Source organism: Podarcis raffonei, chromosome 14, assembly GCF_027172205.1.
Source record: "Podarcis raffonei isolate rPodRaf1 chromosome 14, rPodRaf1.pri, whole genome shotgun sequence".
NCBI lineage: Eukaryota > Metazoa > Chordata > Lepidosauria > Squamata > Lacertidae > Podarcis > Podarcis raffonei.
The window spans coordinates 7,518,717-7,545,694 of NC_070615.1; the positions used below are offsets into that span (position 1 = coordinate 7,518,717).

A 26,978-nucleotide genomic window follows, 5' to 3' on the forward strand; every position below is an offset into this window, starting at 1 on the left:
CATGGTCGGCGGTTCGAATCCCCGTGGCGGGGTGCGCTCCCGTCGTTCGGTCCCAGCGCCTGCCAACCTAGCAGTTCGAAAGCACCCCCGGGTGCAAGTAGATAAATAGGGACCGCTTACCAGCGGGAAGGTAAACGGCGTTCCGTGTGCTGCGCTGGCTCGCCAGATGCAGCTTGTCACGCTGGCCACGTGACCCGGAAGTGTCTGCGGACAGCGCTGGCTCCCGGCCTATAGAGTGAGATGAGCGCACAACCCTAGAGTCTGGCAAGACTGGCCCGTACGGGCAGGGGTACCTTTACCTTTACTAATAAATATTTTATATATAAAAAAAGATAATAATCAGCTAAATAGTTTGAGGATCTATACAACTGTGTACAGAAAGGTAGCCGTGTTGGTCTGCCATAGTCAAAACAAAATTTTTTTCCCCTTCTAGTAGCACCTTAAAGACCAACTAAGTTCTTGGTATGAGCTTTCGTGTGCATGCACACTTCTTCAGATACAACTGTGTAACATGCAGAAAACAGCACTTTTAGAGAAATCAAAGACTGGAACTGAGGGAAGTCGGGTGGGGGGTTCTGTGGGGAGAGGGAGGAAAAATGGGGGGGGGAATAAGGATGATATGTTTCTGGATAATATGTTTTGTTTTAATTTTGAATAAAAAAAGTTATTTTAAAAAAAAGAATAAATTGTTCCGCAATGTTTAAAAAAAAAAGGGAAACGGGGCGCGTCGATGGGGAGGGGGGACGTGGAACGCACGCGAAAAGGAACCCCCCGCCCCAAGGCCCTTTTAAAGCTGTGGGGTCAATGGGAAGCCAAGGCTCCGCACGGGAGCGATCGGGGGCGCTCCGTGGCGATCGCCGCCCCGTAGCCGAGCTTGCGCCCCAAAGGCCCGATGCGTCTCGGGGAGCAGCGCGCCGGGAAAGGAGGGGGAGATCGGGGGCGATGGGCGGGCACAGCGCTTCCGCACCGGCCGGCTAGGCGAGCAGGAGCTCCGACCGGCCCTTCCGCGGGCCCGGGACCGCCGCCGCCGCTGCTCCGCGTGCGCCCCGCCGCCGCCGCTCCGGGGCGCACCATGGCGCGCTGGCTCCGCGAGCGCCTGCTTTTCCGCAGCGCCAAGCCGGCGCCGCCGCAGCCGGATTACGCGGCGGGCCCCGAGCAGCCCGACCTGCTCGCTGCCTACCGGCTGCAGCGGGAGCGGGACTTCGAAGACCCCTACGCGGGCGGCGCCGCCGCCGTCTCCGCGCCCGCCGCCGACCCCGACGGCCGCCGCTGCCGATCGCCCCGGAGGCGCCTCATCCGGGTGGAAGCGGCGCAGGCGGCCGAAACAGCCGCGGCCTCCGGGACCGGCGATATCGAGGGCCAGCGAGAAAAGGTGGGGCCGCCGGGGCGGGAGCTGGAGCCGGAGGTTCCCCTGTTTACACGATGCTCTTTCTCTGGAGGGTGGGGAGGGGAGGCTTTCGTTTCAGCCTGCAGCCTGGCTCTGTTTACTCGGAAGTAAGCCCCCATTGTTCTCCTTGTCCCAGCAAAACGCTAAAAGGAGCCTGGGGACGGGCGGGGCAAGACTTCTCGGCTTCGATCCCAGACACGTTTCCCCGGAGGTAAGCAGCCGGGAGCCCACTGGGGCCAAGCTCCGAGTTCACGTGTATAGGACCGTGCCCTCGCCCTGCATGGACCGGAGGCCACCTCGCCAGCAATTTTGAAGCGGGTCTCTCTCCCAGTTGTTAGAATCGCAGAATTCTAGAGTTGGAAAGGGGCCCCTGGGTCATTTAGTCCAACCCCTGCAAGGCAGGAATCAAAGTGGTTGTGTTCTGTTTTGCATAGACACGTCCTTGGCTACTCTTTTTGACTCATGGCCCTTTGGGCACCGCAGGTTACCAGGATTTGCTTATCCTCCCCCCCCCCATCACTGGTAGCCGATGCAGTGCCCCCCAGATGTTGCTGGACTCCAACTCCCATCAGTCCCAGCCAACATGGCCAATGGTCAGGGAGGATGGGAGTCCAGCAAGACCTGGAGGCCACAGGCTCCTGCCTTACCCCAGCATTAGAAGGTTACTTCTTGTTTGGCTCCTTTTTAGGGTGTGTGTGTGTTATTGGGTTGTTGTTGTTGTTTATTTTGATTATACAGTCATACCTCGGGTTACAGGCCCTTCGGGTTGTGTGCTTTCTGGTTGCGCACCGCGCCGAACGCGGAAGTACCGGAATGGTTACTTCCAGGTTTTGGCGCTTGTGCATGCGCAGAAACACTAAATCGTGCTTTGCACATGCACAGAAGTGCCAAATCACAACCCACGCGTGCGCAGATGTGCGGGTTGCAGGTTGCAAACACTGCGGGTTGCGAACGTGCCTCTCGCATGGATCATGTTCGCAACCCGAGCGTCCAGTGTATTGTGGTTTTTATGTTGATCTTTTCTGTGAACTGCCCTGAGACCTTGGGGTATAGGGCGGTATATAAATTCAATAAAGAATAAGAATAAGAACTCAGAAAGCCAAGCTGAATCAGGCCAGTGGCCCAATCTAGTCCTCCATCCTGTTCATCAGTGGCCAACCAGATCCTTCTGGGAAATCAACAAGTAGAATCTGAGTGCTGTGCGACAGCGCTCTCCTGTGCGGAACCAAACCGCAAAAATGTTCTGGAAGGCCTGTAAATGCCACCTTGGTAGACAAGATAGCACTGGGACTAATAGTTAATTGCTGCATGAATGAGTTCACATATGTTTAAGCCTTTGCTTTTGCGATGTGCTCTTTGGCTTGCTTTGATGCGCTGCTGATTGGTGGGCTTGGGATGGTTAGCTAGTTGGGAGAGGGGAGGCTTCTCACACTGCCCGCCTGTCAGCTTCTCCCTTATCGGGGAGATGGGTGGTGAGAGTCAGGGGTGTCAACTTTAATAAAATATTGGGGGTGGGGGCGGTAAGCCTGGACCCACATAATTGACCACAAGGCATGGCGCATGCACGTCATTTGAATGGCAATGCCCACAAACTTTTGGGGTGTAGTTGGCCCCCTCAGAAATTTATTGGGGGGAGGGGGTTGAAGGTACCTACCATGAGAGTTGGGAAGGGGCCTGCCAGTCAAGGACGAGTTAATTGGGCTGTAGAGGCCGGCTTACATAGCTTGGTTTTGTATAAATGCTTTCCCAGGTATGGACAAGTCATGTCGACTGCTTGCTGTTTTGGTGTCTGTTCCGAGTCTGTGAATGCAGATTCGGAACTTTATATGCCGTATTTTTCATCCTGGAAGACGCACCAGACCATAAGATGCACCTAGTTTTGGGAGGAGGAAAACAAGAAAAAAATATTCTGAATCCCAGAAGCCAGAACAGCAAGAGGGATCACTGTGCAGCAAAAGCAGCAATCCCTCTCACTGTTCTGGATTCTGGGATAGCTGCGCAGCCTGCATTCGCTCCATAACACACACACATATTTCCCCTTACTTTTTAGGAGGGAAAAAGTGAGTCTTATAGAGCAAAAAATACAGTGTGTGTGTGTGTGTGTGTGTGTGTGTGTATATATATATATAAATTTTCTGTTTTACACTTTAAAATAAACATTTGACATCCTTAAGATATCAATGACTTCCCTTCTTCTCTTTCCATGGTTCATTTTGCATATTATACCGTAAATCCCTGCATATTTTACAAAAACTATGCTGATCGGTTTTCCATTATTGGATCCGTCAAAACTTATTTACGCTGTTGAATTTATCTTAATGCTGCCAGCGTTTTCAGCTGTACACAGTTATTTCCTATAATATTCAGTAGATGTTTTCCAATCTTCTTTAAACATATGTTCTTCTTGTTCTCTTATATGTTAAGTCTGCAAGTTGTGCATATTCTGTCAACTGAAGTTGCCATTCTTCTTTGGTTGGGACCTTTCTCGTTTTCCATTTTGGGGCTAACAAAACACGGGCCGCAGTTGTTGCAAACATAAAGAACCTTTGCTGACAGGGGAGGCAGAACATTGCCATCGTGACTATCCTCCAGGAGGTGAAGGAGACTAGCTGCCCTGGCTTTCAGGTTCCACACGATTATGGATTTAAAGCACAAAGCGATAAAGCAAACATGTTACAAACAATAGGTAAAATACAATGAAACTCAGTACCAAAGTAGATGGAGCAATGGCCTGACTCTGTGTAAAGCAGCACCACACTTTTCTAACTAATTGGGTCGTCTTCTCCCTTTCAGATGATGATTGTGGAGGACTACGCAGATCCGTTTGATACTAGACAAGAAACTAGTTGTCAAACCGGGGAGCAGGAAAGGGTGAAAAGCGAAGGCTATATGGAACCATATGAAGCTCAGAAGTTGCTGGCAGGTAAAGTACCGTTTTGATGCTAAGTCTTCTGTGTTTCTTAACCTCCCAGATCTGGAGTGAGACTTATCTTTGCAGTGTTGGATGGAAAACTTTGAAATAGGGAACATAATGATGCTCTCTGATGCAGCTTTCTCTAATCTGGTACCTTCTGGGTATTTTGAACTCCGGTTCCCATCAGTCCCAGCCAGTATGGCCAATTGTCTGAGACTATGGGAGCTGTAGTCCAACACATCTGGAGAGACCTGGGTTGGGGAAGGTCTGAGCTAGTGCAAAGACATCTATTGAGTGTCATATATGATCTTTATTTCATTATCTTCTATTTTCCTACACTCAGTACTTGTTTGTTTCAACCTCATCCTTCAGTTTATTGTGTTTCCAGGTTGGCTTCTGTACATTCACTAAACTAGTAGAAAGTATTTAATAGGAAAAATCTCAGTAGTGGCATGCTCATTGTTCTAGCTGTGAGTTCACAGTTTTGTGATATTTTCTGTTTTGTAGATTTCTGATTGACGTTTTTGAAATTTTGTTAAGTTTCCTTGAAGGCCACATTTATTTATTTGTTCGTTCACTTACTACATTTAAATTTCATCTTTCTTCCAGTGAGCAGGAGGGAGAATAGACAGTTCCTCCCTTGCCTTTTATCCTCACAGCAACCCTGTGAGGAAGGTTAGGCTGAGATTTTGATTGATTTGGTTCGATTTGTTCTACTTTTATGCCGCTTTTCATTCAAATGAATCCCAAAGCGGCTTACAAAAAATGTGGGGGTGGGTTGAGATGATCCTAAGGGTCGCTTCCAACTTTATGAAAGGACGAAAACATAATAAAACATAATAAAGGGTAAAGGGACCCCTGACCATTAGGTCCAGTCGTGACCGACTCTGGGGTTCCGGCGCTCATCTCGCTTTATCGGCCGAGGGAACCAGCGTACAGCTTCCGGGTCATGTGACCAGCATGACTAAGCCGCTTCTGGAGAACCAGAGCAGCGCACAGAAACACCATTTACCTTCCCGCCGGAGTGGTACCTATTTATCTACTTGCACTTTGACGTGCTTTCGAACTGCTAGGTTGGCAGGAGCTGGGACTGAGCAGCGGGAGCTCACCCTGTCGCGGGGATTCGAACCACCAACCTTCTGATTGGCAAGTCCTAGGCTCTGTGGTTTAAGCCACAGCACCACCCATGTCCCAATAAAACATAATGGAACATCACAAATACAGTGATATAAAATAAGTAACAAATCATCAAGAAAACAATTACAATCTATAAAACACTATTAACAAAGCAACTACTAAAAATAAGCTAAATATTGCAATTACAACAAAACTCACGTGATTAACAAATCTGTATGGCATTTATAATCTATAAAACCATATTATCAACAGTAACAAAATAGCAACTAAAAATATATATAAAAAAGCTGAGCGCTGTTAAATTCATACGCACACTCTTCATGCCCCCATGACTGATAATATTTCACTCCAGTGAAAGATTGGGCGGCTGCCAAAAGTTGCCACAGGGAGCTTCATGGCTGAGTGAATGTGAAATCCTCAAGACTTCTTCTGATGCTACACCAGAAATGTGGCATTGCATCAAAAATAAAAACAAACACGGAAGGAGGCAGTCCTGTTCTGGAAGAAATTATCTTCCTTCTCTTCCTCCTCCTGACCATGTCACATAACAGTTGCCCCAAATATGAAAGTTAAATTATGTTGAACAAACAGAAAACGAAAGTACTGGACAAAAATTTAACAGCTGTTGAAAGGGAAAAGTTTCAGAGTGAAACGGGGTTAATGGTAGCAAAGAAGGTGAAATACCTGGGGATTAATTTGACATCTAAGAATGTGAATTTATTTAAAGATAACTATGAGAAATGCTGGTCAGAAATTAAGAAAGATCTAGAAGTATGGTCAAATTTGAGACTTTCCTTGTTAGGCCGTATTGCTGTTATTAAGACGAATGTCTTGCCTAGAATGTTGTTTTTATTTCAAACATTGCAGATTTTAGACAAAATGGATTGTTTCAAGAAGTGGCAAAAAGACATATCTAGATTTGTCTGGCAGGGCAAAAAGCCCAGAATAAAATTTAAGATATTAACTGATGCAAAAGAAAGAGGGGGGTTTGCCCTGCCGGACTTAAAGTTGTACTATGAATCAGCGGCGTTTTGCTGGCTGAAAAGCTGGCTGCTTCTTGAAAACACAGACATTTTGGATTTGGAAGGGTTTAACAACAGATTTGGCTGGCATGCATATATATGGTACGACAAGGTAAAAATTCATCAAGGTTTCAAGAACCATATTGTTAGGAAAGCATTGTATAAGGTTTGGATTCGATATAAAGATTTGTTGGAAAACAAAACCCCCAGGTGGCTGTCACCAATGGAGGCTAAGGAAGTGAAAAAACTTAATATGGAATCCAAATGGCCAAAGTACTGGGAAATTATAGAACAGGAGGAGGGAAAAGTGAAATTGCAGAGCTATGAGAAACTGAAGTCAAAAGTAAGAGACTGGCTTCATTACTATCAGATAAATGAAGTCTTCAAACAGGACAGGAAAATTGGCTTCCAGGTGGAGAGGTCAAAATTAGAAACAGAGCTATTGGAACCCAATACTAAGAACTTGTCAAGAATGTATAACCTGCTGTTGAAATGGAATACACAGGATGAGACGGTTAAATCAGCTATGATTAAATGGGCACAAGACATTGGTCATAACATTATGTTTGCTGACTGGGAGCAGTTATGGACCACCGGTATAAAGTTTACGGCATGTAATGCCTTGAGAGAGAACATTATGAAAATGATTTATAGGTGGTACATGACCCCAGTCAAGCTTGCAAAAATTTACCATATGCCCGATAATAAATGTTGGAAATGTAAGGAAACTGAAGGTACTTTCTACCACCTTTGGTGGACGTGCCCAAGGATCAAGGTATTCTGGGAAATGATTTATAATGAAATGAAAAAGGTGCTTAAATGCACGTTCGTGAAGAAACCAGAAGCCTTCCTCCTGGGCATGGTAGGCCAATTGGTGTCAAGGAAAGATAGGACGTTTTTTATGTACGCTACAACAGCAGCAAGAGTACTATTAGCGAAGTATTGGAAGACACAAGAACTACCTACACTGGAAGAATGGCAGACTAAGGTAATAGACTATATGGGACTGGCTGAGATGACCGGCAGAATCCGTGACCAAGGGAAAGAGACGGTGGAAGAAGATTGGAAGAAGTTTAAAATTTATCTTAAGAACTGTTGTAAAATTAATGAATGCTAAAATGTTTTGGGTAATGCAAAATAGAATTGCAGCGATTAGCAATTGGATATGAGAAATAAGATCTAAAGAAAGTATTATATTGAAATTAGGGGATGCTGAAAAGATTGATAACAGGGATGCAGGAAGGGGAGGTATGGGGAAGTCGCTGAAAGAAGGCTTAAGAAATGAAAGGTTAAGAAATTATACGTGTTTACGTGTTTGTATGTTTTGTATTGTGTTGTATTGTCTTGTATTATGTGTGGAAAAAACCAATAAAAATTAAAAAAAAAAAACAAATATGAAAGTTAAATTATGGTCACTGCTGTCTCTGCCTGTCACCACATATGAATGCAGCAGTCCAGACTGTCAGTATTTTGCAGGAGGGGCTCAAATGCATACTTGAACTGTAGGTTTGAGAAATTCAAGTGGATTGAAGAGATCTGTTACCTTAGTGGAACAAATCCACTTTTTTAAAAAGCAACAACTTTGGCTGATCTCCTTAAAAAAGCTCAAAAACTTTGGGCAATCTCTTAATAAAAGTTCTGCCCCAGGTGCTGGTGGGGGTTGCTATGAATTGTCAGTAGGAAGGTGTGCAAACAGTGCAAATAAATCAGGATGGATACAGGCGGAATTCCCGTTGTGGTATAACTGCCCCATAAACAAATCAGAAGGAATGCTCAATAAAGACTTGACTGGCCTCCAGACACCATGTGTGCTTTGTGCAGTCAGTGAATATTCAGTATTCAACAGGTCACTGGAGGAGCCATTAATTCAAGTGTGCTATCAGAAACTGGGTAATTTCTAACTGGACATGTGAAATCCCAGAGGTGCAAATCTGGAATCCAGGGAGGAGGAATAATAATAATAATAATAATAATAATAATAATAATAATAATAATTTATTATTTATACCCTGCCCATCTGGCTGGGTTTCCCCAATCACTCTGGGCGGCTTCCAACAAAACACTAAAATACAATAACCTATTAAACATTAAAAGCTTCCCTAAACAGGGCTGCCTTCAGATGTCTTCTAAAAGTTTGGTAGTTATTTTTCTCTATGACATCTGGTGGGAGGGCATTCCACAGGGCGGGTGCCACTACCAAGAAGGCCCTCTGCCTGGTTCCCTGTAACTTTGCTTCTCGCAGCAAGGGAACCTCCAGAAGGCCCTCGGCGCTGGACCTCAGTGTCCGGGCAGAACGATGGGGGTGGAGATGCTCCTTCAGGTATGCTGTACCAAGGCCGTTTAGGGCTTTAAAGGTCAGCACCAACACTTTGAATTGTGCTTGCAATTGTGCTCGGATATTAAAATGGCCTTGCATTTTAAGCAGTAGCCATAAGAAGCGAAAAAGAATGGCATGCAAACTAGTGCATGGAAACTCATGCAGACACAGGAGTGGTCTGGGGCACTCTATGCCTTGTTTGTGCCCTGCAAAAAGATACTGCAAACTGCTGCAGGAGGGAGGGAGCTCTCTATCCCTCATCTGCCAGCTCCCACCAGGCAGGTAAAATTCTTTTGCAGGCTAATAACTATTTGCAAGCCTGTTTTAAAGTGAAATCTTTCCTTCTTTGCTACCAGAGATCCAGAAAACAGGCTCCAACGATGCCCTAGCTGCTCAGAAACCTCTGCACTTATATGACATTCCTTATGAAGCACCTGAGAACTGCATAAACCCTGACCTCCAGCAACCACTTGGCGTGCAGTGCCGATACTCGTGGCTGCCGGAAGACGATGAGCGGCCACCGGAGGAATATGATCAGCCCTGGGAGTGGAAAAAGGAGCGTATCTCCAGGGTATTTGCAGGCAAGTAGCCAAAGGGAGCATTGTCACAGGGACTTTTTTTGGTTTGGGGATAGGTGGGATTAGGCATGCATAAGACAAAAGACAGGGAGCCAGGATGGAATTTCAATTTAGCTCTCGTTTATTAAAGGTGAACCTACCAAATTCACACTTCCTGAAACAATAGTCAAACTGAGACACAGCTGTTTTTCAAACTGATTCGAGGTTGTAATGCAGTTCTGCAGCCACAAAAATGCAGATAGCAGGGCAAAGCAGGCATATGAATGCACATATTACTGAAAATGACATACCAAATGCAAATCTTGCTGTGGGAAAATGCGTATATTAGGCAAAATTGCATACAAAAGTATGTGTATTAGGAGAAATCCACAATAAAATTCTGATGAATTTTTACAAGGACTTTCCAAAAAATCACAAATTTATATGGAAATGTAGCAAACTGAACGTAAGATTGGAAACCTGACAAACCCTGAGAAACTGAATATGACAGATTTGCCCATCCCTAGCAGAATCTGCTTTATTTATGTTTTTGTGGTGGGATGGAGAGCCAAGCTAAAAGTTAAACCAGCCTTCTGCAGTTTGGTGCGCATCAGATGTTTTGGATTGCAGCTTCCATTATCCCTGATGGTTGGTCATTCCATCTCTTTGCCTGGGTGTCTGGATGTCCTAACGTCTTTTTTATGTTGCTGTGGGGACTGACAGGTTGATCTGAGCGCCTATTTGGGAGGGGGCTTTAAGCCCTTTCTGCTCCCTGGGAATATCTAGCCAGCCTCCCTCCAGAATTCTTTCTTTTCTCTCCTAATGATCTGTCCAGTTGAAATCGAAGGAATTCAGGAGCTGCCATGGCCCCCGCCCGTCGGCCAGCTAGACAGCTCTGCGAACCACATGGATGCTGAGGGACCACCCACTCTTCAGAGCATCAGCGCCAGATGCCTGCCGGCCGATGCTCCGCCAAGCCTCCAGGATACCAGTGTCAGCCTCCAGGACCCTGAAGCTCTGGCCAGACCCCTGGATGTCAGTAGTGGGTATCCACAAACCACACAAGCTTTGGGATGGGAATAGGGATGCTCTAGCCATTGAGATAATATAGGCAGAGGGTCTGGGCATCTGCATGGCAGCAATTTCTCCGCAGACATGCAAGACAACACAGGGTCCCAAAAATCTCTTTTTTTAATTTTGTATTTAAAGATAAAGTTCCTAGTCCTCATGGTGAATCTGAAAAATGGGCAGCTCCTACTTCAAAGGCTAAGGGCTACACAGCACAGTTTTGTGACTGATACTTTTTACTGGACTCCTTTTTAGGCTTTTAAGGGAAGTACAGTGGTACCTTGGGTTACATACGCTTCAGGTTACATACGCTTCAGGTTACACACTCCGCTAAACCCAGAAATAGTGCTTCAGGTTAAGAACTTTGCTTCAGGCTAAGAACAGAAATCGGGCTCTGGCGGCGCGGCAGCAGCAGGAGGCCCCATTAGCTAAAGTGGTGCTTCAGGTTAAGAACACTTTCAAGTTAAGAACGGACCTCCAGAATGAATTAAGTACTTAACCCGAGGTACCACTGTAGTCGCAGGGGCATCGGTTTGCAGGGAAGAATGCAAGGGGCCATTGAACCCTTTTCTGGCCAGCAATTTGTCCACTCAAAATTGCCTCCTCCCGAGTTGGTCGACTCACTCCAAGGTAGAAAGCATATGTGGTCCCCACATCCTTTCCCCATTGAGAAGCAAAGCTGCTGGAGAGAGATGTGGTTTTAGAGTGGCTGGCAGTGAAAGATTTAAAGAGCCCTCATCTCCCTAGCCCTCTAGCACCCTGAAGTTGCTTTTTCATTTTTTAAAACACACCAAACCCGGGGGGGGGGGATCTTGGAAGTAGACAAAACATGTTTTGGCCCTGAGATACTAAAAAAGGTGAGGATGGGGCCTCCAGTGATAAGGGGGTAGATTTCCTGCTTGCAGCGAATCTCCCAGACTAAATAACAGGCGTTGTGGTGCAACCCTGTGCACGCTTACTCAGAAGCAAGCCCTATGGTGTTCAGTGGGGTTTTGTTGTTGTTGTTTAGTCATTTAGTCGTGTCCGACTCTTCGTGACCCCATGGACCAGAGCACACCAGGCACTTCTGTCTTCCACTGCCTCCCGCAGTTTGGTCAAACTCATGCTGGTAGCTTCGAGAACACTGTCCCACCATCTCGTCCTCTGTCGTCCCCTTCTCCTTGTGCCCTCTATCTTTCCCAACATCAGGGTCTTTGGATAGCAGTTTAGTAGCTCAATTCCTTTGCATGTTTACCGGATAGCCCTGCCATGTGATCTCCTGTCACCTTTTTCCACCTCCACCTTCTTCCTTTTTTGTCTCACGCCCTGATGTTGCACTATAAATTCAGGGCTCCCAAGTTTCTTGCACTCTTCCCCAATCTGTTATTCTGCTTTCTGAGTTGCTCTTGTTCTGCACCTTGGGACCCGCCACCACATGTTCCTTATTTCATGCACACTCGTGTGTTTCTGCCCCAAGGCAAGGGAGCTGTGAAGAACCAGCCTTGCCCAGAGAAGAGGAGTAGCGCATGCTGGCTGAGCATGGAGCACGGGTTAGCTTTCGGTGAACGCGTCAATCCCACTTTGCCGCTGGAGAGCCAAGCGTAAGTAGCTTGAGCATAGGAGAGGAGGCTGGGACAGGGACACTTGCATGTCTGATCACACACTAGGGCACCGACAACACCACATACTTGACCCCATCCACCTTCCTCTGCTGAGCTTTGCGTGGTAGGAATACAACACTTTCAGCAAAATTCTGCTCTGGCCATTTCTGTTGTCAGAGACACCAAGCCAATCTCCCGCCCCAGAACTCATTCTGGTGAGAGCCAGTGTGGTGTAGTGGTTAAGAGCGGTAGCCTCCTAATCTGGGGAACCGGGTTTGCGTCTCCGCTCCTCCACATGCAGCTGCTGGGTGACCTTGGGCTAGTCACACTTCTCTAAAGTCTCTCAGCCTCACTCACCTCACAGAGTGTTTGTTGTGGGGGAGGAAGGGAAAGGAGATTGTTAGTCACTTTGAGACTCCTTCGGGTAGTGATAAAGTGGGATATCAAATCCAAACTCTTCTTCTCTTAGCCAGTAAGCAGGGACTGATGATCACAATCTGGACAAGAAAGGCAGTAGTGAAATGAGCTCAAAAAACGAGACCCTTGGCTCTTTGAAGGTCTAAGGTTCATCGTGGCATCCATTTTTGTGTGGATAAAACCCACTTCATCAAATGCTGTGGGGCAGATAAGACCGGGGCCCCAAATAACAGTTGTGTGTGTAAAGTGAGCTCCTGGGTGTTCCTGTGCTGTGCTTTGAAGTCTCGACAACCGGAGCTTCAAAGTGCAGCATCGCTTGACATCATAGTGACATCAGGGGATTGGCAAGTGGACAGGGGCCTCCCAACTATCACATTTGGCTCAGCATGGGTGGAGAGATAAGGCCAGTAAAGGTTCCCCACACCCATACAATAGAAGAACAATAGCCATACACAACAGCAACAATGGGTGATTTGCACACCCGTCTTAGCTTTGCTGTGCACAGCCAGGGGAGAGAACCTTTGTTCCAACTGAGTCCTAATCCCACTCCATCCATTTTAGTTGTGCATTGTAGATCATGAGTTTCATTCTGGAGCCTCCCTTTGAATCTTTCTGAAGTGACAAAGGTGGTACCTAATCCAGGCTGAAAACCTTCAGGTGTCTTCTATTTATATGGCTCCTTGTGGAGAAATGCATGCCTTGGTATGTAGGCGCATGTGGACCAAAAACTATTATTATTTAGTTTATTTTAAAATTAGGTTAGTATCTCACGTCTCCAGCTGAAGGTTCCTGAAGGACCTCTCTATAGGGGTTTGAGTGGATGACTTCCTTTCTCCTCCACAGCTGGTATCATGGGACCTTGAGCCGAGTGGGTGCCGAGGGGCTACTGCGACTTTGCAGAGAAGCCAGTTACCTGGTGCGGAACAGTGAGAGCAGCCATGATGCCTTCTCCCTCTCCCTGAAGTGAGTGTGTGAGCATTGAGGATTCTGTATGCATCGTACTGTTCTGAGCTGACTAAAGTAGTACACGGAGTTTCACTGAGAAAGCCTGGCAGGGCCTCAGGGAGCATTAGGATGAAGTGAATGGGGCCGTGCAACATAAAGGTTGCAATCTGGAACTTGCTAAAGCTAAGCAGGTCTCGGTCTGGTTGGTAGGTGGATGGGAGACCATCCAGGAATAATAGTAAGTGGAAGGGGAGTGTAATTGAGTGGTTAATATGCATTAGAACTGCACATTCGCCAGACCTCATGGAGAATCTGCACATAAACCATCCATGAAGAGGGGAATGTGCACATTTTTCGGTCAATATACATACTCTCAAACTGGCATGGGTAAATGCATGGGCAGGCAAACTAAGGCCCAGGGGCTGGATCTGGCCCAATCGCCGTCTAAATCTGGCCCATGGATGGTTTGGGAATCAGCATGTTTTTACATGAGTAGAAAGTGTCCTTTTATTTAAAATGCATCTCTGGGTTATTTGTGGGGCATAGGAATTAGTTCATTTTTTTTCTTTCCAAAATATAGTCCAGCCCCCCCCCCAAGGTCTGAGGGACAGTGGATCGTCCCCCTGCTGAAAAAATTTGCTGACCCCTGGGTAAATGTACATATCGTGGATGAATTATTTGGGTACGCATAATCTCCAGCAAGCCTTGGGGAATGTGCATATATATCCACCGTCTTTTGTACATTTTCTAGGCAATATGCACATTTTCTGTTCAGGATGCAGTCTCCAAGAAACTTGCCTCTTTTACAGAAGTATGCAATCTGCACCTCTGGTCTGCTTCCTGCCCACTGCTTAATATTCCAGGGCCCATGTTATACTCTCCCACTGAGCAGCAGGAAGAAGGGATGGAGCTCCAGATAAAGATCCAGTCCCCTTTTCCCTGCCAAGCTACACAAGAGGATTTTGATGGAAATTCCCTGTCCCATGCTGCTTTTAAGCTTAGGAGAAAGCTCAATACATGGGGGTCAGTCAGCACTGGAACTGCAGGGAAGGGAGGATTTAACCAGCTGAGAGAGGGCTACCCAGCAGGGAAAAGAGGGCCGGGAGAGAAAGAGGCCCATGACCTCTGATCCAACCCACTGCTGACCCACCCTCCTACCATTCCTTCCCCTAGGAGCAGCCAAGGCTTCCTTCACATGAAGCTCTTGCAGACTGAAGACCACAAATTTGTCCTGGGCCAGCACAGCCCTCCCTTTGACAACGTCCCTGAGATCATCCACCACTACGCCAGCCACAAGCTGCCCATCCAGGGAGCAGAGCACATGTCCCTGCTCTATCCCGTCACCACGCAACCCTCCAGCTGCCTTGCAGCTGAGCAGTGACTTCTGGCGGAGGACGGGTGAGCGTTGGACAAGAGCAGAACATTTTTGGATTGCAGTTGCTTGCATGGATTGGAAGAGGTGAGGCTGGAAGGCACAGGCCACCCAAACGGACCTCGGAACCGTTCCATCCTCAGCTCTGCATCTGCAGGAGAAACCAGGCTTTTTTCATGTTGGGACTCCAGGCCCTCCTCGTTGGGTGCCAGTTAACTCTCTTGACATCTTCAGGGCAGGCCCCCCAAAGTAGGAGAAAACCAGTTCTCAGGGAGGAGGACTTGGAATTACAAAGCTGGGTGGCACCTCGAGTATGAAGGAGTCGAACCACCTACACCATTATTCCATTCTGTCTCCTTTGGGCCCAATTCCAGCAGGCCTGTTTGCCACATGTTGCCTGCACATCACAGATCAAGCATTCCTATCATTCAATGTCACATGAAGCATGGTACTGTTCTATGGAGATAGCTTTCCTGTTTTGACTGAGAGTTGTAAAGGGATGAGAGATCAAGAGAGGGAGCGTGCAAGTGGGCCAACCAGCCACCAACTTCCTCTTGGTTTCACAACTTGCTGACTCCCCTCTCTCTATTTTGACCTCTATCTGCGACAGCTTCAAAGCTGGTAGTTTCCTGCGAGCAGACGAAACTATCCACGGGATTTCTGACTGGTTGCTGTTCAATAGGATCTGCCTTTCCCCCGAATGGAGTTGTCTCTCCTGATGCTACTTTATCAGTCAAATCCAGGTCTCTGTTCTCAGTCATGTGAGCAGCCTGCCTTCAGCCAGCTCTTCTGATGACTGGACCTCATCATCTTCCAAAAGGCCCCATCAGCCAGCCTCCAGGCAGAGATTCAGTGAACCAAGAAGACAAAAAGAACGGATGACAAGAAAGACAGAGGAACTAGAGCTCAGTGCAAAGGCATGCTGAAGGTCCCAGGCTGAATTTTGGGCATCTCCAACTGAAATGATCAGATGGGGCAAGGGACAGGAAAGTCCTGTGCTTGAGATCCTGGAGAACCACTACCACTTGTGGTAGACAGTGGCATGGACCAAAAGGAATGGGTAGTCTGACCTGGTACAAGGCAGCTTCTTATCTCCCTATGGTGGGAAGATTTGCATGTGTAATGAATTTACCCAGGATGCATTGTGAAACCCTCATTTGGTACTAGTCAGGTGGTCTTTTGTTTCTAGCTCCTTCAAATAAAAAACAAATGACATGGCATGCCTTGATTGCTGCTGTCCTCTGCACCATCAACAGTAAACAGGGACACTCAGAGCTTATCCTTGCTCTCTCCCACTGTCCCAGACTCCTCTAACTATTTTGTGCTTAATTTGGTAGCCGTTGAGAATGCCTGAATGATCTTTCTCATGCTTACAGATGTACCATCTAGTTCTTATTGCTGAAAGCGTAGGGCTTATTATTTAACTTATTCAGTAAATTTCTGGATTTGTGCAAAACTTCCAGAGGGGCATATCATAACGAGAAATCCTGTGAGGTCTTTATTTTCAGTGTGTTGTTTGCTTTGTGGCCTTGTGGGTTACATTGCCACCAACCTGCTGGACATGTGGATGGTGTGACTCTGGCAACACTCATGGCTGCGGCCAAGATTTGGCAGCATATATTCACACAGCGGGTGGCGCTGTGGGTAAAACCTCAGTGCCTAGGACCTGCCGATCGTATGGTCAGAGGTTCGAATCCCCGCGGCGGGGTGAGCTCCCGTCTTCGGTCCCAGCTCCTGCCCACCTAGCAGTTCAAAAGCACAATTAAGTGCAAGTAGATAAATAGGTACCGCTTTATAGAGGGAAGGTAAACGGCGTTTCTGTGTGCTGCGCTGGTGCTGGCTTGCCAGAGCAGCTTCGTCACGCTGGCCACGTGACCCGAAAGTGTCTCCGGACAGCGCTGGCCCCCGGCCTCTTAAGTGAGATGGGCGCACAACCCTAGAGTCGGACACGACTGGCCCATATGGGCAGGGGTACCTTTATTCACCCAGCATCCCTGTTTCTTGGGCTTGTTAGTTCCACTGAGGCCTGCCTTCTCCTGTGCCTTTTAAATCTACTTAGAGCCTGACAGGCGGTTGCTATACCTGCCCGTTGATCTCTGAGGGCTTCAGCACATATTATGGTGCTACCAGCAAATCACTCCCTCTCACTGCAAACTCAGGATTGTATCAAAAAAGGGGAAGGATAAAACAAACTCCCTGCAGATGTTCTTTCTCTAGCTGAGTTGGCTTTCCCCAGGCCACGTTGTTCTTCGGGGGGGGGGTGTGTGTGAAAGTGACCCATATTCCTCTTTCCTGTGCCCAAAAACCAAAATGGTCTTTTCTCCTGCCATTGCAGTCTCTGGATGACGTTCACATCTTTGCTGACAAAGAGTGACTTTGAGCAACGGTGAGGACATTGAGACCCATCTGTACTCTGCAGTCCACATGCTCTGCTCATTGTTCTGCATTGGCTCCTTCCCTCCCTCCCTTAAGACTGAAAGGGATTGCGGGATCATTCAGTATGGGATAGCTCCATGGGAGCATGAATCATGGCGCAGCGAATCATAGAACTGTAGAGCTGGCAGGGACCTCGAAGGTCCAACTGTTGGAAAACAAGCCCCTCCGGGAGAAGCTGGCAATTCTCCCAGGCTCCCGGGCTTGTTTACTGGTGATCTGCCCTGGCTGCAATCCCCTGCAGTCCAGGAGATTGAGATAGGAGACATCTCCCAGCGTGGAAGATGCACACCCCCTTCCCTCCTTGCATACCAGCAGGAGAAAAGAAGATAGTCAGAAAGTCTTTCTACATCTTGTTTATTTTCTGACTGTGCAACTCTACAAAAAACATGTCCGAACAGTTCAGTGTTCAGCAAGCAAGTGGCAAAGACTTCCTTCACATACGCATCAGGAAGGTCTCATATTACACAGAGGACAAAGACTTTTGAAGCCTGTGAACTTCCGGGAAGATTCCTTCCCACAGCTAGTCACATCATGTGATGTAAACAAGCTACCAGTTTGCAGCTGCATTGCTCTCGTATCGTAACACCAACCCCCTGCAAGGCAGGAATCTGTGCTTTGCTTGTAGGATGGCCCCGGTTTCAGTCTGCAGTTAAAAGGAGCAAGTAATTTAAAAAGCCACTGCTAGTCCTATGGAGATACAACATCAGAGCAGGAAATGGTTTATTATTTAGTTTATACCATCTGGGGTGGGATACCTGCCATCTAGACATTTCTGTCTCGGGCACCAAAATGGCGTGGGCCATCTGTGTCCATCTGTAACCGAATGTGTGCCCAGGTCCAGCGTGTGTGTCTGCCACTCACTCACAAATTGTCTCTCTCTCACCCACCTACCAGTTACAGGTAGGTAGCTGTGTTGGTCTGCCGTAGTCGAAACAAAACAAAAAAAATTCCTTCCAGTAGCATCTTAGAGACCAACTAAGTTTGTTTGTGCATGCACACGAAAGTTCATACCAATAACAAACTTAGTTGGTCTCTAAGGTGCGGCTGGAAGGAATTTTTTTAAATTTTGTTTCCACTTACCAGTGTCCCTAAACACATAAGAAAAGAGTCTCACAAGACGAGACTTGAAGTCTACCTAGTCCAGGAGTGGGGAAAGGATGTGACTACAGTGGTACCTCGGGTTAAGTACTTAATTCGTTCCGGAGTCTGTACTTAACCTGAAACTGTTCTTAACCTGAAGCACCACTTCCAACTAGCTTCAATTATCTAATGGGGCCTCCAGCTGCTGCTGCTGCGCCGCCGGAGCATGATTTCTGTTCTCATCCTGAAGCAAAGTTCTTAACCTGAAGCACTGTTTCTGGTTAGCAGAGTCTGAAGCGTATGTGACCCGAGGTACCACTGTATCCAGATTTTGTTGGACACCGTGATGTTTTTGGTACAGCCACTGATCACGGATGATGGAAGTGGCCCTGAGACCTGCGGGTATAGGGCGGCATATAAATTCAATAAAATTAAAAAATTAAAAAATATTGTGAGGGCCACATGTGCCCACACACCTTGTTTAATATCCTGTGTTCAACAGTAGTTACACAGATGTTCTGGGAAACCCATAAGTAAAGCCTAAAGTAGGGTTGGGCGACCTGTGACCCTCCAGGGGACTACGACCCCCATTACTTCTGACCATACTGTCTAGGACTGATAGGAGCTGGAGCCCAACAACATCCAGAGCAACCAGCACTCATGAGGTATACTGCTTATGGACATGGAGGTTCCATTTACCTATCATTGCTAATAGCCCCCATACCATGAAACTTGTTGCAATAGATATGATAAGCCAAGGGTGGGAAACCTGTAGTCCAGCCAGATTATGTTTAAAAATTTGTGTATTTTACATTTTTATTTTTGTAAGCTGCAGAACTGGAGGGCTGGAGGTTCCGCATCCCTTCCGTAAGTGAATTATGCATTAGGAGGATAAATAATTTCTTTTGTCCTGAGTCATGCTGCCAGACAATTTTACTGGGCGATGCTGCATTCTGGTATTATGAGCGGAAATTAATCTCTACTCAATCTTTTCCCGTCACATAATTATAAAAAAACCTTCATGCTCCTCACCTCCAGAAGCAATTCCTACTACCTTCAATGGCTCTTACTTCCAGGTAAGTGTGCACAGGTAGGTCAGCCTTACCCATTATTTATTGTAAGGCAGAAACAAGGCAATCACTGCCCCATCAAAGTTTCAAGTGTCAGATCAAGGCCATTTTATTTCAGGATACCTTGACACCACTGAAGGCTGCTCTGCTCTTTTTATTTTCTTATGTTTTAGTCTGTGTTTTGAATTTCATACGTTCTGGGTGGGATTTAATTTTTCGTAAGCTGCTTTGAGACACAGGCAGAAAGAGATGTGTGTGTCTAAATTCTTCAAATAAACATGGGGTAGCCAGTGTAGTACCTTACAGACATTGATCAACTCTCGACTCCTATTGGCCCCAGCTAGCATAACCAATGGCCAGGGATGATGGAAAGGGTGGTTTTTGGCATCTGTGTGTCTTGAGAGACAATGGAATGCACCTCCAGGGGTGAAGCCAAACCATTAGGGAATCACAGCACCTGTTGTGACTGCAGAGAGTGGTAAATCATAACTGCTGCCCCCTATGTTGTTTTTGCTGCAGTAGCAGTGCAAAAGGGACCTCTCCAGGGCAGTGTGTCTGGAGGTCCTGGACTGCTCAGACAACAAGATGTGGTCCAAAGGAAAGCAAAGCAATATGTTTGGCACCAGCTTGGCTGCAGCAGGTGCCAGAAGGAAGCACACAAGATGCCATCCAGCCATTTTAGGGACCCCCTATGGATTTCTGTAGGGTTTGCTCCTTAACCTTTTCTTCTCTCGAAGATGTCCCACAAGGCAGCAGGTATGGATTTTCCCTCAGAGCTTACTCCCAAAGCCTTTCTCACAAACGAATATACAGTGGAACCTTGTTTTCTCAAACTTAATCCGTTCTGGAAATCCATTCAACTCCCAAAACATTTGAAAACCAAGGCATGGCTTCTGATTGGCACAGGCACCCTGGAAACAATAGCCGAGAGCTGCAGTGGACGCTCAGCTTCCAAAATATGTTAGAAAACCAGAACACACAATTCTGGGTTTTCAATGTTCGGGAGCCAATATGTTCGTCAACTAAGCTGTTTGAGAACCAAGGTTCCACTGTAGCTGCAAGACAGAAGAGGTTTAGGGTCAGAGTTTTCCTTCTCCTAGATGGGCTACTTTCCCAGGTGAACGAGCCCTATCTGCCCCCTCACTTCCCTCTACAGAAACCACTTCTTGACTGTTGGACCCAGTCTTGGTCTCGTCTGCTCAGTCTGCCTGTCCTTGCATGCATTTCCCTGCATGGGAATGGCGCTGCAACAATATCTAGTTATCTCTCGCTTGGACTACTGCCATGCGCTCTACGTGGGGCTACCTTTGAAGGTGACCCGGAAACTACAACTAATCCAGAATGCGGCAGCTAGACTGGTGACTGGGAGCGGCCACTGAGACCATATAACACCGGTCTTGAAAGACCTACACTGGCTTCCAGTACATTTCTGAGCAAAATTCAAAGTGTTGGTGCTAACCTTTAAAGCCCTAAATGGCCTCAGTCCAGTATACCTGAAGGAGCGCCTCCACCCCCATCGTTCTGCCCGGGCACTGAGGTCCAGTGCCGAGGGCCTTCTGGTGGTTCCCTCTCTGCGAGAAGCCAAGCTACAGGGAACCAGGCAGAGGGCCTTCTTGGTAGTGGCACCCACCCTGTGGAACGCCCTCCCACCAGATGTCAAAAAGAAAAACAACTACCAGACTTTTAGCAGACATCTGAAGGCAGCCCTGTTTAGGGAAGCTTTTAATTAAAAGCTTTTACCTTTCCTGCCCCGACCTGGCCACAGTGATCCATGCGACGGTCACCTCCAGGCTTGACTACTGTAATTTGCTCTATGCGGGGCTGCCCTTGAAGAAGAAGAAGAAGAGTTTGGATTTGATATCCCGCCTTTCACTCCCTTTAAGGAGTCTCAAAGCGGCTAACATTCTCCTTTCCCTTCCTCCCCCACAACAAACACTCTGTGAGGTGAGTGGGGCTGAGAGACTTCAAAGAAGTGTGACTAGCCCAAGGTCACCCAGCAGCTGCAGGTGGAGGAGCGGGGAAGTGAACCCGGTTCCCCAGATTACGAGTCCACTGCTCTTAACCACTACACCACACTGGCTCTCCCAGAAACTCCAGCGGGTGCAGAATGCTGCAGCGAGGCTCCTCACGGGGTCTCTGCCATGGGAGCATATTCACCCAGTGCTTTTCAAACTGCACTGACTCCCGGTGGAGTACAGGGTCAAATTTAAGGTGCTGGTTTTGACCTTTAAAGCCTTTTACGGCCTAGGACCCTCGTACCTACGGGACCGCCTCTCCCGGTCTGCCCCACGGAGAGCCTCTAGGTCCATAAATAGCAACACCCTAGTGGTCCCGGGCCCTAAGCAAGTTAGATTAGCTTCAACCAGAGCCAGGGCCTTCTCAACACTGGCTCCGGCCTGGTGGAACGATCTGCCTCATGAGACCAGGGCCCTGCAGGATCTGATTTCTTTCTGCAGGGCCTGTAAGACTGAGCTGTTCCACCTGGCCTTTGGCTTGGAGCCAATTTGATTCCCTCCCCCTCTTTCTTTTTTCTTTTTCCTTTCTCCTCCTGTGATGAGGCTGCATTTTTATATTTTATTGTTTCAATATTTTTATGTTGTATTTTAATCTTGTTTTTAAGTTGTATTCATTCAACTTGTTTTTATTATTGCTTGTTAGCCGCCCTGAGCCCGGCCTTGGCTGGAGAGGGCGGGGTATAAATAAAAATTATTATTATTATTATTATTATTATTATTATTATTATTATTATTATTAATGTTTAATAGGTTATTGTATTTTAATATTCTGTTGGAAGCCGCCCAGAGTGGCTGGGGAAACCCAGCCAGATGGGCGGGGTGTAAATAATAAATTTTTATTATTATATTATTATTATTATCTAGAAGGCCAAACTCAAACCCTCTCTCCCCGCTCCCCTGAAGCTAAACTCAAATTTCCCAAAGAATTTAGTCTTTACTTGCAGAAAAGGTTCTCCAACTCTGCATTCCTGGCAGGCCATAGCTGCCCCCATCTGCTCAAAGTTCTTCCTAGATACTGTAGGCAGATAGCCACTAAGCCCTGGAAGGGAAGATAGGAAGCTGTCTTATCTAAAGTCAGGCCCTTGGTCCATCTAGGTCTGTATTGTCTGGCAATGGGTCTCCATGCTTTCAGGCAGCAGGCACTCCCAGTCTTACTTGGAGGTGTCTGAAAGTGAACCTGGGACCTGGTCCACAAAGCAGATGCTCCACCGATCAGCTCCACTGGTACATCCCTTTCTCTAGGCAGGCGGCCAGGACCTGTCACGACTCAGCAGCTCCCCACTGCTATGTGGGGGATGAGGAAAAGCTGTGTTTGGAAGCCTGTCATAGCTTCTTATAAAGAAAACAAACAGGTAGGTCCATTTCTGAAATGAATCATTTCTTGGATTGGCAGAGAGGCTGGTGGCAGCACAGACTTTCTCTCTCCTTGACTGTGCAAGAATGAGTTCCTAAGCATTTAATTGCAGAGGGGATTTTTCTCACTTCCACGGAAGCTACCCGGCAATATGGCTCCGTTACGACGAGGGAGGTCACCAGTTAAAGGAAGCGTGGGCAACTCCCGGACAATCTGAATACGATATACAGGTAAATGTTGAAGTGCAGCAGCCTATGATGACAGAACCTTTGGCATCTCCCCAAGAAGGGACAAAAAATATAGCAGATGCATTGCTACACTCAGATGTGCACTCTGTCACACTGAATGCCTTTTGTGTGTATGTAAAATATGAGGTGCCAGTAGACATAACTGAGTAAATTGCAAAATGGATCCCGGACCCCTTATGCACCCACCTTCTCTTTTGAGTGTGTGGTGAACGTTGAATTTAAAAGTTGATGATAAAAACAAACAATGCATATTAACAATCAAACAGTTTAATGTTTTGTAGATGATTTGCCTTACTTTGAGTTTTAATAAATGTTCTAAACAATTAAAGCATACCAAAATTAGGGTTTTGTCCTGGCTCCTGCCCAAAGCACGACAGCAGCAGCATTTATTCATAAGTCACTGGCCACTGGAAATCTGGCTGGTCTCCCCCACTCAGTTTTCCCCGCTTGTTTCCCACCAGGGGAATCTGTCCATTTCGGTTTCTCTGACTTTCTCATTTTTTTCAGTTATGTTTAGCTCTACTTCAGTTTAGGAATTTCTTAAATTTTCATGAGGATTTTTTTTTATCAGCATGTCTGTGCAAATTTCTCCTAATATACATGTTTTTCCATTTAGTTTTGTCAGTTGTACACCTGTGCAAAGCAATTTTCTCTATGAACCATTTTTATATATTCGCAAAATATATGCATTTTCATGCACACTTTACTCAAGTATATACATTTTTTGTACCCGTTACTTGCCTGCGTTACAAAATGAGGAGATGTGCACATTTTGAAAGATGACTTCATTTCGGCCTGCATATTATTTTGAAAAGTGTGAATTATGTAGCTTTGCTTTTAAGTGCAAACTGAATCCAGTTTCTCCCCCATCCCTCCTCGCCCCACATTTTAAAGTCTTTCCAGCTTTATTAATTATTTATTCATCTGGTTTATTTATATCCCCATTTCCTTCCACCATGGAACTCAAGGTGGCGTAAAATGAGTACCCAGGGAGTCTCCCATCCGGGCACTGACCAGAACCAGACCTGCTTAGCTTCAGCAAGGTAGCAATGCATCTTGTGCCTTCAGGCAGGTGTGGGGGAATAGGTAAATAAATAAATATGTAGGATTCCCAGGGTTCCCACTTCTACCTCATCCTTCCAGCTGTTATAGGAATATAGAATAAATGTTGATCATTGCACAAGGTAAACACATATACATAAGTATATAAACCACCTGTCTAAAATAGTACAGGAGAGCAATCCAAAAGCCACCTTAGCTCTCCAAAAGACTCTAAATATTTCCTCTGCCTCCTTAATCTCCCTTGTCTGAGAACAGTCAGGGGAAGTTCCTGAAAGGATTCCTCTCCTATGTCTATGAACCTCCTTTCTATTAATTGTCATTATTTACCCAGATGCTCTGCATTGAGGGATCCTGGTTGTCTTATCAAATGCTTATATTTTGTGCAAACTGTTTCTGGAACGAACTGAAACTTGCTAAACCACACCTTGGCCTGCCTGAGCCACAGTAACCCCACCTTAGGTGTGATGTAATTTCTGACTGTTTGTAGAGGGGATGTCTTCCTTCTCCATGCCAAAATGCAAACCCTTAAAAGAGATGTTTCTTCTTGGTTCTGGGTTTCTATTGCTTCCTTGCTAGGAGGGGAGGGAACTCTGTCACAACAGAAAAATGAAGATCTGCCTTGCTTTCACTGCATCCTGTCTCCATCCATTCATCTCTGACCAATCATGGACTTAGGGGTCTTGGGGAGTTCGGCAGCAAAAGCCAACCACCCCTATTTTTCTACATTCATGTGGAATTGTGCAGAAAGCACGACTGTGTCCCTTTTCAGCAGATTTCTTAATTGCAACTGGACTGCCAAGATAACCAAGGATGGCCTGTTTTTCACAAGTTTCAAGTAGACCTAAAAAGCCTTAAACGTCTCAGGACCACTATACCTCAAGGAGCGCCTCTTTCCATGTGAACCTACCTGGACCCTGAGATCATCCTCTGAGGCCCTCCTTCGTGCGCCTCCTCCGTGAGAGGTCCGGAGGACAGCAACATGAGAACGGGACCTTCTCTGCAGTGGCTCCCCATCTGGAATGCTCTTCCTAGGGAAGTCCGCCTGGCGCCTTCATTATATGCCTTTAGGCACCAGGCAAAAACTGTTCCCTTTTAACCAGGCCTTTGGTTGATCCGATTTACATCCTATGCCCTTTTAAAATGAATTTTGTGTGTGGGGGGGCGCTATTGGGTTGTTGTTTTATTTTTATTAGACATTTCATGCTTTTATATCTTGCTTTTATTCTGTGAACCGCCCTGAGACTCCCGGGTATAGGGCAATATATAAATTCAATTAATAATAACAACAAATCCTTAGGCAAAAGCGCCCCCGTTTTCTTCCTTTGTGCGAGACACGCAGCCAGGGCTGGGCTGGGGAGGTAGGGGCACTGCCGGCCAGTGCCAGGCTGGCAAATGGGCGGCAGCAGCCTCCTCGGATGGGTAGCGCGCGTCTGGTGCGCCCCCGCCTGCGCGCCCCCGGGCGCCTGGCTGCCTGGCTCTTCCCCGGCATCCCTCTCTGCCCCCCCAACCCTTTCGTCTCGCTGCGAAGCATCACATGACAGCATCCCGGAGCTGCACTGAGCATGGGCAAAAGCATCGGGGCCACAGAGCTCCTTTATGAGAGCGACAAAGCCAGCCGCCGCCGCCGAGCCTTTTGTTTTCTGCCCTGCTGGATCCCCGCTCGCTCTAGCGCGCACGCAATTCGCCGGGCTCCTTGTGCAGCAGAAGCTGGCCATTGATCTCCCGTCCAGGTTTCCCTTCCGTTGCGCCATGCCCGTCTGCCTGCCACCAGCAGCCTGGTGAGCCTCGCGGTCCCCGTCTCGCCAGGCCTTCCGTAGCAGTGGAGGCAGGTAAGTATGATGGAGAACGGGGCGCGGGGGACGGACGTTTGCATGGATTTGCCTTTTGCGGGTACCGAGGCCGAGAGATGCAGAAGAGAAGCCGGGAGGCGAGGACCCCGAACTCCAGCTGTGCATGGCCCCTTCCCTTTCTGCTCTTCCAGAGGTTGCGGCCGTTTATCTCTAGTCGGGTTGGGAGCAAGATCGGAGCCAAGGATTGTGCCTGTTTGCTGCGCATTTGTGCACGTACATACATTGAGCAAATTCGGCTGGGTTGATGAAGGCCTTTACTCTCCCTCCCTCCCTCCCTCTTTCTGTGTGTGTTTTGCTGGAGACTTGAGCTTCAGAGTCTAGAGCTAGGGATTTCTGCAGTCCCCTGCCCCATGGAAAAGCCCAGAGTGACAAATAAACCAGGCCAGGACTGGAGAGCAAAAGGCTTCCATGACAGTCAACAGGTGGCTCTCTGACAGGCCTGCTCTCACTTCCTGGCTTGGGCCCTGTCTGTCCAGAGCTGGGATGCACAGCTCAAAATCACTCGGAGGGCCACTTTGACTTTTTAAAATAAAATTAACGGATGGGGACTATGCTGCTATAGTAACCACTGAAAAAAGAGGTTTTGGAAAATTAGGACTCTGTGTTTTCCTTTTCACACCAGGGTGGTGCACTCCACACAGCCCACCCCACCCCACCCCTAATTTGGCAAACTAAGGCAGCTGCCTCATGCCACACTGGTCTTGGGAGCCACAAAAGGGAAACAAAATGGTTAAGTTACTTGATGTATTCTTACTGTGTTTTTGCTGCCAGGGGCAGAGGCGCTTGTGGGATTTTCTGACTCAGGTGCTGAAATAACTTGATCAGTCTTGGGTAGGGATCTTGAGTTTGGATGAAGGGAGGTCCTGTCTCGTGTAATGAAGTCTCTCGGGCTGTGCTGTTTTCATTCATTCTCCTTTAGACCCCTTTCCTTCTCTATTTGTGGCCCGTAGCAGTCTGCCTCTGTCCACTGCCACAAGCTTCCCCGAACCTCTCTTTCTGCTTACCATTGTTTTATTTCTGAGCTTCCTTACACGCTCTCCAACTCTCCCATTGCTCAGGACATGTCAAAAATCATAGTAAAAATGTTTCTGATCATGTGGATTAGGAAGTAACAATATTATTTCTATTCATCGTTCAGCCTTTGCTG

The 26,978-nt window shown here is 47.2% G+C and overlaps 2 protein-coding genes across 8 annotated transcripts in view; both read left to right on the plus strand.

The window, feature by feature from the left end:
- The first annotated feature begins 1,052 nt into the window (after positions 1-1,052).
- On the plus strand, positions 1,053-14,803 carry LOC128401765 (SH2 domain-containing adapter protein D-like). Its single transcript, XM_053365191.1, has 7 exons — positions 1,053-1,372; positions 4,181-4,310; positions 9,134-9,358; positions 10,170-10,376; positions 11,859-11,982; positions 13,243-13,362; positions 14,518-14,803. The coding sequence occupies exons 1-7, from the start codon at positions 1,073-1,075 to the stop codon at positions 14,723-14,725; spliced, it is 1,314 nt and encodes a 437-aa protein (XP_053221166.1). The 5' UTR covers positions 1,053-1,072; the 3' UTR covers positions 14,726-14,803.
- Positions 14,804-25,474: 10,671 nt separating this feature from the next.
- PARP6 (poly(ADP-ribose) polymerase family member 6) overlaps positions 25,475-26,978 on the plus strand; it is a 57,356-nt gene continuing 55,852 nt past the window's right edge. For 2 of the 7 annotated variants that reach the window (XR_008327492.1, XR_008327493.1), the window contains exon 1: positions 25,477-25,810. The gene's annotated coding sequence lies outside the window, so the exon portion shown is untranslated. Of the gene's footprint in view, positions 25,811-26,978 lie in introns of all 7 variants that reach the window. The other 5 variants (XM_053364924.1, XM_053364925.1, XM_053364922.1 and 2 more) reach the window with 3 other exon arrangements.

Bases quoted from the DNA above. Each gene is read 5' to 3' on its own strand.
- LOC128401765 (XM_053365191.1), top strand. From the start codon at position 1,073: ATGGCGCGCTGGCTCCGCGAGCGCCTGCTTTTCCGCAGCGCCAAGCCG. The intron at 9,359-10,169 runs GCAAGTAGCCAA...TGATCTGTCCAG, and splicing joins TATCTCCAGGGTATTTGCAG to TTGAAATCGAAGGAATTCAG. The intron at 13,363-14,517 runs GTGAGTGTGTGA...TCCTTCCCCTAG, and splicing joins GCCTTCTCCCTCTCCCTGAA to GAGCAGCCAAGGCTTCCTTC.